The sequence below is a fragment of the Lytechinus variegatus genome, chromosome 19 (genome assembly GCF_018143015.1).
Source record: "Lytechinus variegatus isolate NC3 chromosome 19, Lvar_3.0, whole genome shotgun sequence".
NCBI classification, from domain to species: Eukaryota; Metazoa; Echinodermata; class Echinoidea; order Temnopleuroida; family Toxopneustidae; genus Lytechinus; species Lytechinus variegatus.
The window spans coordinates 5,942,484-5,954,834 of record NC_054758.1 but is presented as its reverse complement, the minus strand read 5'-3'; the positions used below and the strand labels follow the sequence as shown (position 1 = coordinate 5,954,834).

The 12,351-nt window shown below is 37.6% G+C and overlaps 1 protein-coding gene across 1 annotated transcript; it reads left to right on the top strand.

Moving 5' to 3' along the window:
- The first annotated feature begins 233 nt into the window (after positions 1 to 233).
- LOC121405833 (cyclic AMP-responsive element-binding protein 3-like protein 2) lies at positions 234 to 10,486 on the top strand. Its single transcript, XM_041596800.1, has 8 exons — positions 234 to 458; positions 867 to 1,178; positions 1,603 to 1,778; positions 2,211 to 2,357; positions 4,079 to 4,137; positions 4,710 to 4,875; positions 8,445 to 8,715; positions 9,053 to 10,486. Exons 1-8 carry the CDS (start codon positions 257 to 259, stop codon positions 9,337 to 9,339), a joined length of 1,620 nt encoding a protein of 539 aa, XP_041452734.1. The 5' UTR covers positions 234 to 256; the 3' UTR covers positions 9,340 to 10,486.
- Positions 10,487 to 12,351: the final 1,865 nt, after the last annotated feature.

The following is a 12,351-nucleotide window of genomic DNA, read 5'->3' as shown; positions in this document are numbered from 1 at the left end:
CACAATGACAAGATCCATTTTTTTTTACCATCGTATTCCTTGCTGTTGAAAATCTAACTGTAATATCTCTTGACCTTTAACCTCCAGCCGATGACCGACCACCTTGATGGCATACATGTACTAGTAATAAGTATTGCTACTCAACATTATGATTTGAAAACATCATAACATAATGACAAGAATTTTTTTACCATTTTATTCCTTGCTGTTGAAAATCTAATCGTAAAATCTCTTCTTGACCTTTGACCTGCAGCCGATGACCGACCACCTTGATGGCTTGTCTTCCTCCAGCTACTATGAGTACGATTACCTGTTTGACGATGACCCGCTGCTCTCCTCCGACAAGATGGTATCGGGAGAATCCATCGATCCGTCGCCGCCCCACATCACCGACGAGCACAGCTACTCCATGATGAGTGAACCCAATTCGCCCATGATGAAGGAGATTAAGCAAGAAGGTAGGAAGAGATTTGATTTATAAGGGTTTATTTAATTGTCACTTCATGATTTTCAAAGTAGTAGTTCAAGCTTTGATTACATTTTAATGAATTTTTTTACCAGTCTTAAAGTTGAACAGTGCAAACATAAAAGCAATGCTTTGTGAAAAATTGATCAGCATCAATCACAGATAAAAGATTTTGATGAAAATTTTTAAAAAATGCTAAAAAAGTGATGATTCTATAATTCTTCCTGATCAGACCTTTTGAGGGATCCAGAAAGGGCTCAACATAGTTCAGGTTACTATTAAAGGCAAAACTATATTAACCTTTGCTTGAGGATATTAGACCCATGTCCCTTTTTTAAAGATTTTTTCCAATATTTCAATGTACATGTATATTTATTGTCTTCCTCTATGAATCTATCAGATGATTTGGACAGCAACTACGATCCCGAAGGCCTGGATGACATGCTTCCCGTTTCCCCTGAGACCGAGGACCACCAGCAAATCTCCCTACTCTCGTCAGACCAGCACACCACCACCACCACGCCCGCCGGCTTGACCACCGGCTATCTACTCATGGACAAGCTGACCGGCGCCAAATCCATCTTGACCACTGCCAATCGGACATCACTGACCAGGAACGGAGAACTGAAACCGACCCTCGCCACCTTGCAGCAGAAGCAGGAAGGCTCAAAGATCAAGCTGGAATTGGTGACGATGATGAATGTGGATAATGGTATGTATCATGAAACATTGACAAGAGGAATATGAGAAGGGAGGGGGAGAGGGGTGTGGTCGAAAGGACGGAGGCAGGATGGAGAGGGGAGAGTGACGGAGAGAAGGAATGGAGGAAGGTTGAGAGGGGGAGGGCGAATGTTTGGAAGATCAGGGCATGGTTATTTTTTAATAAACAGCTTTTAACAAAATTTAACTTGCACAACAAAACAAATTAATTGATGGTTGGAGACTGGTATCTTGTAAATAACTTTAACTTCAGCATAGTTTCAACTTATGGGAGTTTTAATCGATGTGCATGGTTGCTTGTACTCTACCAGTTGTTACACTGGACCATACCAGAGGTCACAGTCACACACACAAAGCTAATGCGTGACATTTCCAAGACCTCAAAATAATACTGTTTTTTTTTTTTTTATCACCAGGACTGGATACCAATCATCCGATGCCACCAACACCACCAGGTAGTACTGCCAGCGACAGCGACGGGAGCGAGAGCCCACAGAGGTCCACGCCCTCGTCACCCCGTGCCTTACCCATCCAACCTGCCAAGAGATCAATCTGCCGAACCGTCTCTCCTCAGCTCTTCACCAACATCCAGGTAAATATGTCGATGATGAGGATTATGATGATGATGGTGTTGATGATGATGGTGATGATGGTGGTGATGATGATTGTGATGGTGATGATTGTGATGGTGATGATGGTGATGTGATGATGGTGATGATGATGATGGTGATGTTGATAAAGATGGTTATGATAATGATAGTTGTGATGACAATAATGATGGTGATGCTAATGGTGATTGCTTCTTCATGACACTAGTGGTATTTTAAAGAATAATGCAAGTTGTGATGATGATAAAATGCCCCACTATTAAAACTCCAGCAATAAAAATCTACCAATCTAAAAAATAAATAGCCATTGAAGGGCACTCAATCTAAAAAAAGATGAACATCCAATTGACAACAAATAGCCAGATCTACAGAAAATACATAACAATCCCCACAAACTTTGTAATATTTTCTTTTAGAAACTGCCCCAAACTGGACCCTTACACCTGACGGAGGAAGAGAAGAGAACCCTGAGACAGGAAGGCTACCCAATCCCGACCAAACTACCCCTCACCAAGGCTGAAGAGAAATCCCTCAAGAAAGTCCGCAGGAAAATCAAGAACAAGGTGAGGAGGCAAAGCCATATGTCCCCTGGAAGTGAAAACAAAAATATTGCACGAGAATCTGGGCAAAGGGTGATTGACCACTCCCTGCCCCCCCCCCCCCCTCTGAAAAAAGGAACTCATTGAAAGTTTCTTCTTACACTAAATCGCTGAGTGGTGAGCAGAGATTTACAGCGGAGTTATCTGTGCAAATTATTAGTGAAAGGCCTTAGTATCTGTGATCTGCCATGCGCAAGCAATTCGCTAGATATTTGGTCTCAAATCAAAGAAAAGAGTTGACACTTCACTATTTATGGTATGAAATTTTGTATATATGTATATTTGATGATTGTATTAAAACAGGTTTTCTTTTCTGTGGGACATACTGTAGTTTTATGTTGTATGAAAATGGAATACATTGTCATAAGGTCGAAGGGGAAGGACTGTCCATAAATTTTTGCTGTTTTCAATCCTATCTGATCAGTTTACAGAGTAAGCCTGAAATTTATGAAGCCTTCTTGATCTTCAAAAGAATGACAAATGAAGCATAAATCAGTGATGTAGCGGATGTTGAGTAGGGCATAATGATTAATGACAGCATAAATTTGGGTTTGTGTTTGAACCACATGGCAGCCTCATTGGAGAGTACAAACTGGGCTACTACCCACAAGTGTATTCCTCCTGTGGTTATAGACCAGTTCGTAGTTACATCATGGAAAATTTTGGTCAAATGACCTTTCATTTCTTTCATTATGATAGGCAGATTTCAAAGTAAGATATAACATATGCGTGCCTTACATAGTAGGATGGGGAAATTAAATTATACATGGTGACTCGAATAGCACACCAATGAACACTCCAAGAAGGTATTTGTTGCCTTTCTACTTTGAATGCACATAGTATGCTGTACAATATACTTGGCAAACTGTGAAACACCAGTCGTTTGTGGATGCATCTTTGTTTGTTGTGGATGCAAATGAAAAACACAATTGTAAAAAATAAATGAACTGTCAAGTCACCAAAGTTGGTGCTATCTCATTAAAATTTGCAACACCATGTCACTTTATTACCAATGACCTTCCTCTGATCATGCGCAGAACCTTCTGATCATGCGTATAATGGAACTACGAACTGGCTTTATATTCTATTTGCTCCATGACATTTGCTCTGGCGACATTTGCTCTGCTGTAAATTCCACACACCAAGAGAATGACCAATTTTGACCCTGGATTTAATACTATTCCTTATCCTAAACCCGACATAAAACTCTTGCAACCCTTACCTTGTGTCTTTGATGAAATAAAGTCTGGGGCAAATGTTGTGTCACCATGCTATCAGGTATAAGCTCTTTTGGGTCCAATTATTATTTGGTATGACATGGACTGATAGTCATTCTTACAGATGATCAACTGATATATTTACACTACATTTTGTCATCTTGATTTTCCCCATTGGTATGAGATGAAAGGCAAATGGCCTAGCTATTAAAAGATTCGTGAAGCTTTGCCATTATGGCAGCTGTCGATGAAACCTTAGTTTTGATTTTCTGCCAAGCCTCGTTACCATGGTAAACACTCTGAAATAGCAAAGTTACCATAGTTTCATCAGGGCACAGACCCCAGTGATGGGTTTACGATTAGGGATACAGCAAAACTCTGGTGTGGTTCTTTTCTAAATCAGGAAATAATTTTTTTTAGAATAAGAACCACAAAAATTATTACATTCTTGTGCTGATCCCCTTCTAGATCTCGGCTCAGGAAAGTAGACGGAAGAAGAAGGAATATCTGGAAGCTTTGGAGAAAAGGTGAGAAAAGTAATTTCCTTAAATTATCTGAAAACAAAAGAAAAAAAATGCAGGTGTCCAAACTCTATGTGTTTACAACTTTACAATAACATAAACGATTTCTATCCCAATAAAAAAAGGACAATTCTAATAATGATAGTAATGTTCCATTCTGTGTATCTTTCTCCTCTCCCTGGGAGACATTTTGTAAAGACAGGGGTGTTCAGATTTTTAGCTGATTTCCGATTTTTTTTCTTTTTCAGCTTAATTTCAGCTTATTTTGGGCTTTTCTCTGTACAAAAAGAGCTCTTTCTATTTCAGACTTTTTTCAAAACTCTTCAGCTTTTTTCAGATCTTTTTATTTGTGACCACTTACAACCCTGAAAAAGTTTCCAAACATATGTTGTCGAAGTGTTTATTTTTATGGGGGGTAGGGGTGTTGGGCCATCATTGTTATCAAGTGAAGATTACAACTTTTTCATACATATCTCACAACTCTCTAAACAGCTACGGGTTGCAAGAAGAAATCAATAATTATCTTTTTTTTTTAATTATGTGAAATCAATAATTATCTTCTCCACTTAACCTCGCAGGATGGATTCATACACGAGCGAGAACACGGAACTAAAACGCAAAGTCGAGAACCTGGAAAACACCAACCAATCACTTGTCTCGCAGCTCTCCAAACTTCAGTCTATCGTCAACAAGATCTCCAAGCCAATCAAGGCTCATTCAACTCAGACCGGTACTTGCCTCATGGTAAGATTAACATCAGATTAATTCATAATGGATTAGCATCAGATAATAAGCTGAAGCTAAATTCGCAATGCAAATTGATTTCCACTTGCATGGCATTCATGATTATTGGCAAACTTTCTTGACTCAATCCATTTGTGGACATTCTTTTTTAAGGTTAAATTCATTTAACCATGATGATAATGAGTAGCATGGCCATGCTTGTATCATAAATAGATCTCAGAAAAATTGGGAGGAATCGGTTAATTAGCATCCACAACTTTGTGTTTACCCTTAGGGTTAGGAAACATTGCAGGAAATTCTCAAAATTTGGAGAAAAAAAATGAAAGCCATCCACAATATGAGCTTCCATGATAAGCCCCACTCTGAAGTCTTATGGCTCTTTCCCTCGTTACCCACTCCCCCACCCTCAGAGCCTCCTCACCCCCTTCTCCCCTCCCTCACTGAACTTGACCCCACCCCCAGTCCCTCCCCCCACCTTGCAGAACTCATCCCACCCCCTGACACCCCTCAGTGGCTACCCCTCTCTTCTCCCCTCCCTCAAATTCAGAGAGCTAATTGGTCATGATTATTTGAAATGCAATAGAGATGGCAAGCTTGTAAAATTAACACATACCAATTCTTGGAAATGATCAAGGATTGTTGTATGGCGTCTAGTATAAGGGAGACAAAGAGTCTACCGCCTACCAGCAACGTAATAGATGAAAATGAAAAATACACCTCCCCAGAACATATTTCGAACAACATACTGTAAAATTTTATTGCTGTGTTTATGAATTACATAAGACTATTCAAGACTCCCGAACACTTTAACACAATAATATCTCCATGCTTAGACATTGACCATTTAGTTCTAAGCTGGTTGGAGTTTTAATAAATAATCAGTTTCGATTTATGATTAACAAACCCTTTTCTGAACAGAAATCACATTAAAATAAATAGTTATACTCCTTCTTTTGAAATGTGATACATATCTCCCAAGTTTCTTTTGTCTGTCTTTTAAAATTAAGTTTTTATGTCCCTTTCTGTTCTAGTTTCATGTTTATTTTTAGGGTACATGTTAATATAAACATCTGTTTTTTAGTGATGCTGTAGAAGAAATGCTTAACAGATATTATTTTGTAATGAAAGCGATATCATGTTTATTTTTAGGATACTGTTATTTTAAAACATTATTGATCCCCCAATGACATTGCTTTTGAAAAAAAAAAGGTTTAACTGAAATTATTGTTAAATGAAAGCAATTTGCTGTGCAGCTGTGCTTGTAGTTTTGATTTGATAGTGCAGTATTGTAGTGTATTGATACTATTTTTATCTTCATTGAATGAACTAATAGTATATTTAGTCCATATTTTATATATATAGCTAACACATTTTACAAACGATAAATTTTCTCGCACATACAAGTGAACTTTATCGATAACATTGATCAGTCATCGCAAATGCACGTAGCAATCATGACACATATTATCGTGTCTGTGTGTGTGACTTTATTATTTATTGTGCTGTTTTTTGTGTCCATTTTATTTCCCCCCTCCCCTTCCCTCTCCTTCCATGCTTGCTTATCACCTCCCCATGGCCTGCCCGCCCGCTCGTTCACCCGCCCGATCATGTATCATACGCACACCGCCCCCACATGACAGCCCCCTACCGAGTCCCGCCACCACAGCCAGAGACAGTGCAATACCAAGAGATTGAGATGATGAAGGAGGCCCTCTATAGGGCATTTTAGTGCAATCAACGATATTTAGGACAAGGCACAGGTGGGGTTTAAAATCTCTTCGAAACCTAATTTTTTTTTAAATCTCATTTAAATCATGGCTTCTGCTACCACTTTTCATACCATGCTTGCCTCATTTGAATATTCAAAAGAACATGTGCACATTCAACGGGTGACTGAGCATTACTTTTTCACTTTCAAGTTGCAAATATCTTTAGTTAAAATTATTCAAGGTTTTGCAAAATTTAGAATTTAACATTTGAGCAATTTTTGTAGATAACCCATGTGCCTTGTCAAAAAAATACTATTTGATGGCAGAAATGAAGAAAAAAAAAATCGTGATTGCATCTTCTTAATTGAAACTCTGACATACAACATACATATACCTGGTAATACTCATATTCGATAACTCAATGATAGATTGATTATAAATAAATGCATCTTGGCCAAAATGTTTAATTCCTCCATTGCATCTTTGTTAATCTACAGCAAACCAACATTCTAACAATTCTTAATTTGGCACAACGATCCGATATTTCACCTTTCTGGGCTCTCCTATTATATTTTTGTGGTCTTTCCTTTATCTTTCATATTTTTTTTGTTATTTAAACTTGTCCTGTGGGAAATGCGGTGTCTCTTCTATTTTCAGCAAAATCTCTGCCATATTTAACATTGAAACATTGCAAATGCTGTGAAATTTCCTAAATTCATGATTGTTGATACACCCTATACCTCATCCGTCCCCTTCCGCCAACCTCCCGTCCCTACACCCTACCATTTATCTCTACTCATTCACTCTTGTCATGATTGATACAAATAGTGATTGTTTTCATTATATAGTATCTTGGCATTTTTTCTTCCACACCATTCTTTTGCCTTTGCCTTTGAGTCAGGCTTCTCAAAATAAAGTGATGCTTTAGGGTTCTAAGTTTATGCTGTTTGTAGAAAGGTGATGGAATACTTTGGCCCAATTTACAAAGGAGGTTTTGAAAACCCACGGTTGAATCCATGGTTTATGCAGATTTCCTGTATAAATTATGCTTAATTTAGCTCGTATTGTGCGTGTGTATAAAAAAAATGTCTAAAGCTGATGCGCGCTTTTGTCACAGTGCACCATATTGACCCTGTTACCATGGTGAGATACGCTGTTTTATTCATGAGTCCACTGTTTGGAGAGTGAACTCATAATTCAGAACAGAGGACTCATGAATAAAATAGCGTATATAACCACGGTAACAGGCGTCAATTTGGCGCACTGTGACTAAAGCGCGCATCAGCATTGTAATTTTTAATATATGCGGTAAAATAAGCGTAATTTATACAGGAATTCTGCATAAACTCAAGTGTGGGTTCTTAAAAACCTTTGTGAATTCAGGCCATTAAGTTTCTGCAAAACCACCATTTAGAAAATAAACATTCAGTAGAAATAAAAAATTACTTTTAGTACATGTTCAACCATTGATCTATTTTCATTACAATAAACTTGTATTTCATGCGTTTCATTATATTCGAAAGTTGCAGATGGACTGTTTCATAAATATTTAAATCCCGACTCTCTTACATGTTTCTTTGTTTTTTGTTATTTTTTACCTTCCTGAAATTAGTTTTCTGTTATTTTATTGTTCATACTCTCAAGTTATCATGGCTTTAGCAGTTCATGAATATCAATAAAACAAATTAAAGTGGGTGCTGATGCCATTGAATGTACAAAAAGGTTCATAGGAATCTGATGATGATGGCATCTGTTTGTCTCAAAAGACAAACATAGTAAATTTGAATTGCCCATGTATTCATCTCTTAGAGGTTTGCATTTAATTGACCAACAAATTTCTTTCCATTTTTGTCTTTGCAGGTTTTAGTTTTATGTTTTGCAGTCTTCCTCGGATCCTGGACTCCCCATTCATTCTTGAGCAGTAACCAACACCTTCCCAAGATCTTCTCTTCATCCCCGCCCAACGACATGCCACACCCATTCTTTGGTCCCTATGGTAACAACATTCAGTACTCCGCCCCCAGTTTCCATGGCGACAATGACGATGACCAGCCGGACCAGATTTTCAGGATGTACGGCCCCAAGCCAGCGTACGGTTCAGACGACGAAGACCCCTATGCTACCAACTCTAGTAAGTTATGGCAGTTATTTCGTTTAGATTAGGGAAAGAAGGGGAGGAGGAGGAAGGAAAGAGAAGGACAAAGGGAAAAAGAAAGAGATAAGATAATGACCAATTCTGGTCGTGACTTGAATTGTAAGGAAACTCATAGTTTTGGTGAAATGATGATTTGGATTATGCTGTTAAAGCTGGTTTAGCATAACCTCAAATATCGAGAATTCAAATAAATGCAAAATACTCAGATGTAAGCCGTGTGAAAAGAACAGGTTTTATGGAAGTTGGATAGATAAGGAAAGATAAGGTTCTAAAAAGCCAATTTTATTTTTACTTTCATCCTTATTCCTTACAGTACGCTCATCTCGTACCCTCCTCTCATACCAAGACGAAGAAGATGCCTTCGCTGGCATTGATCATCATTACCATGACGATAGCCACGCCCTCCTGGACAACATAGCCCCGGAAGCCCCGAGCTTTGCCAAGATGGCTGCCGCCATGATGACGGGGCAGAGGTCGGAGGTCGCTGGTGTGGAGAGCGAAGAGACCGGCTACGAGGCCTACATCATGCACCCTGATATGGAAGCCAAGATCATTCCTGTCGATACCATGGCCCTCATCAACCGCTCCTCTAACAAGTGAACCAACATTTCTCCTGCATGAACCAAACATTCTCGTTATCTAGCCTATGTAAAAAACATGATACCTCGCTACGTCATTTATCGATTTAAATAAGTTAACATCGTTTTATAGAGATGAGATAATGGGTAGGCTGTTGGTGTAATGTTTATCCGAAAGCTGGAGATTGTGTAGGTTGGATTAGATCGGCCAAACTGTTACTGCTACCATTAAGAGTTATCTCTCACCCTTCTTTTGAGCTTCCAGAATAAGCATTAGGCGTATATTCTTTGTTTGCTGGCATTTTAATAGAATACAAATTAGAAAGGACGTCTGCTTTATTCTCAATCCAATTAAGGTGTGTCCGCATTGTCCAAGCACTTCACACAGGTGAAGTTTAAAGACCATTGAACAATGAAATACAGCTAATTATGTTTAAAGACTGTATACCCCGTTAAACTTGGTTGTTTTAAGGGAGCTTGAATTTTGGCCGCCATCTAGCCACGCAGGAAACTTGAAAATGAGCGCTTGCTTGGGGGTGAGCCAATTTTGCGACTTGAGGTTGTGAATGGTAGGCAGCCATGTCTCCTTGACTCGACGTGTGGTTCAGGCCCAGACTGGGTTTTGAACCAAGAACCTGCGCCGTGCCACGTTAGTGTTGGATGGAGTTGCCCTTGTAATAGGAATGCTAAAACGTCTAGTTTATCTAGTAAGATCAGCCACTGCCTGTAAATGTTTGATAATATCTATTTAATTCACAGAATTGTTTATTTGTGAATATAAATAAAGGAGGGTGATGATGTTTCAATTAATTGCTCCAATCTGAAAACAGAATAATAATTTATTTCCAAGGAAGACAGTAAGTGACTATTCAAATGGGTATGGATAAAAAAATATAACTTGTGCCTTGTCGTATGTAATTAAGAAGATTATATGAATCTTCATAAAGTATGTATATGTGATATAAATAATGGAATTGAAATTACATGAATTATGTATTATTGGCAATCACGGCCATTGAAATGAAAACTGAGAAATGATCTCTGGTCCAAAACTGAGAAATGATTTCTTGGTCAATAAGTATTAATGATTATGTATTCCAAGTGAGTATCGAACATTAAATGAACGGTAAAATATTACTTAAGGATCATGGCTCGTTAATTAATTCTAATAGTAATTTTGTGTGCATCGTTATGATGTTAATATTCAGGTTTGTTAGATGTAAAAAAAAACATACCTATCATAATAGACATTTAGAAACTTAGCGGTTGAAAAGCTGTTTTTATTATTATTATTATTATTGTAATGCTGCCGGCCTCAAGATTTGTCTGAGGAATAGTTTTCCCCGAACCAAGGTTTGTAAGATTTTTAATAATGGCAAATCAGAAAGTCATTATATAGCAGATAGATGTTGGATAGAATATGCAGGTGTATCTGCACAAGTTGAATCCTTTGGGACTTTAAAAATCAGCAAATTTGACGTACAAATTATCCACAAAGTTTTTGGAATGGTCAATAATTATGATATGAACATAGCTTCAAAGATTCAAAACACTTAAAGAGAAATTCCAGTAGTTGCAGTTAACACTGATTTCATGAGAAAGTCTGTAAAACAAGGCTTAATTGCAAGTATATCATCGAGGATCTAGATCTGGTACAGTTACATTAACTGGACTTTGTGAAATCTTGAAATCTACGCTGAAAAATGTTCACACCGAAAATCCCCAACACAGATAAGCGCACGTGGGACAATGTATAATTATTGCTCAGGGCGTCGGGCCCGACGCCCTACCCGAATCCCGTGCTTATTTGCTGATTTCTCAGCAATTACACAATTTCTTCCAGAATCCTTTGGCACATGCATTTTATTTATACAAACAGACACTTTAGTGGTCATTTCATTGGATTCTGTACGAACTCATTTTGATATCGTTACCAAAACTAGCATTTACCTTTAAAGTACGAGTATCAGCTCCCTTTGGCTCAGCATTTAATTTATTATTTATGCCATGGTGCTTAATATTCAGTCATAGAAGAACTGATTATTTTTAATTTTTTTTTTCTTAACACTAAGAGATAATGGATGGTAGTATGATGTAGAATTTGTAGATAAATAAGTATATATATATATTCATATTTATTTGTTTTCGTTTTTCATCTTTTTTAGGAGAATTCAGGGTTGTGCTCTTTATTTCCAGGGGAGCATTTCATAAAACAAATTTTTAGTGATTTTCACTGACAATGTTGGTCTGAGCCAACCAGACGCCAGGATTTCTGTAGCTTATAACAAATAGTCCGTGAAAATGAGACTAATCATTTCATGACATTTTTTTTCTCTAGATGTGAACAGATATCATGTTCTTATTTTAATGTTTAATTTCCCTTTTTTACCCTTAATTTTGAGGATATTTTTTCAGTTCTTTTTTTATTAATAGTGGAAAGTCCATTCTTCTTTTATCTTCTTGTGCCAAACAACAGCTGAATGGAATGTGTTATGAATGTTTATTCATGAGTGACTAGGAAATGAGTTAATTATGAATATTAATTAGTTAATTATGAATATTTATAAGAAGTATTATGAATATTCATAAGAACTATTGCATGAAACAGTCATAAAAGAGTAACCCTGTGTATTAATTGCCAAAACAAGTAAACTGCCTTTTTCTGTCTGTTACAACCAGTGGCGGACCGTGACCCGGAGGGGACAAAGCATTGGAGGGGCACTGTATTGTTTGTGAACAATGCTGTGCCCCTCCAATGCTTTGTCTCCTCCGGGTCACGGTCCGCCCCTGGTTACAACTTATATTAAAAAAGAAGTTAGATATATGTATGCCCCTGTTTGTGTTATTAATGGTCTAGTCACTAGGCAGAGTTTTTGTTATTTAAAATTAAATATGTCTAATGTAAGTTGCGACTTGCAAGGCGTGTGCAGGTCACAGATGCCTATTTTCTAAATTATTTTTTTTGTTAGAAAAAAAGAGGGATTTTGTTGATCTGATAGTTCATTCCTTGGGTGGTGTTATAACCGTATATATG

Coding starts and splice junctions, on each gene's coding strand:
- LOC121405833 (XM_041596800.1), top strand. CDS start 257: ATGACCGACCACCTTGATGGCTTGTCTTCCTCCAGCTACTATGAGTAC. Junction 1,179..1,602: donor GATGATGAATGTGGATAATG/GTATGTATCATG, acceptor TTTTATCACCAG/GACTGGATACCAATCATCCG. Junction 1,779..2,210: donor AGCTCTTCACCAACATCCAG/GTAAATATGTCG, acceptor ATTTTCTTTTAG/AAACTGCCCCAAACTGGACC.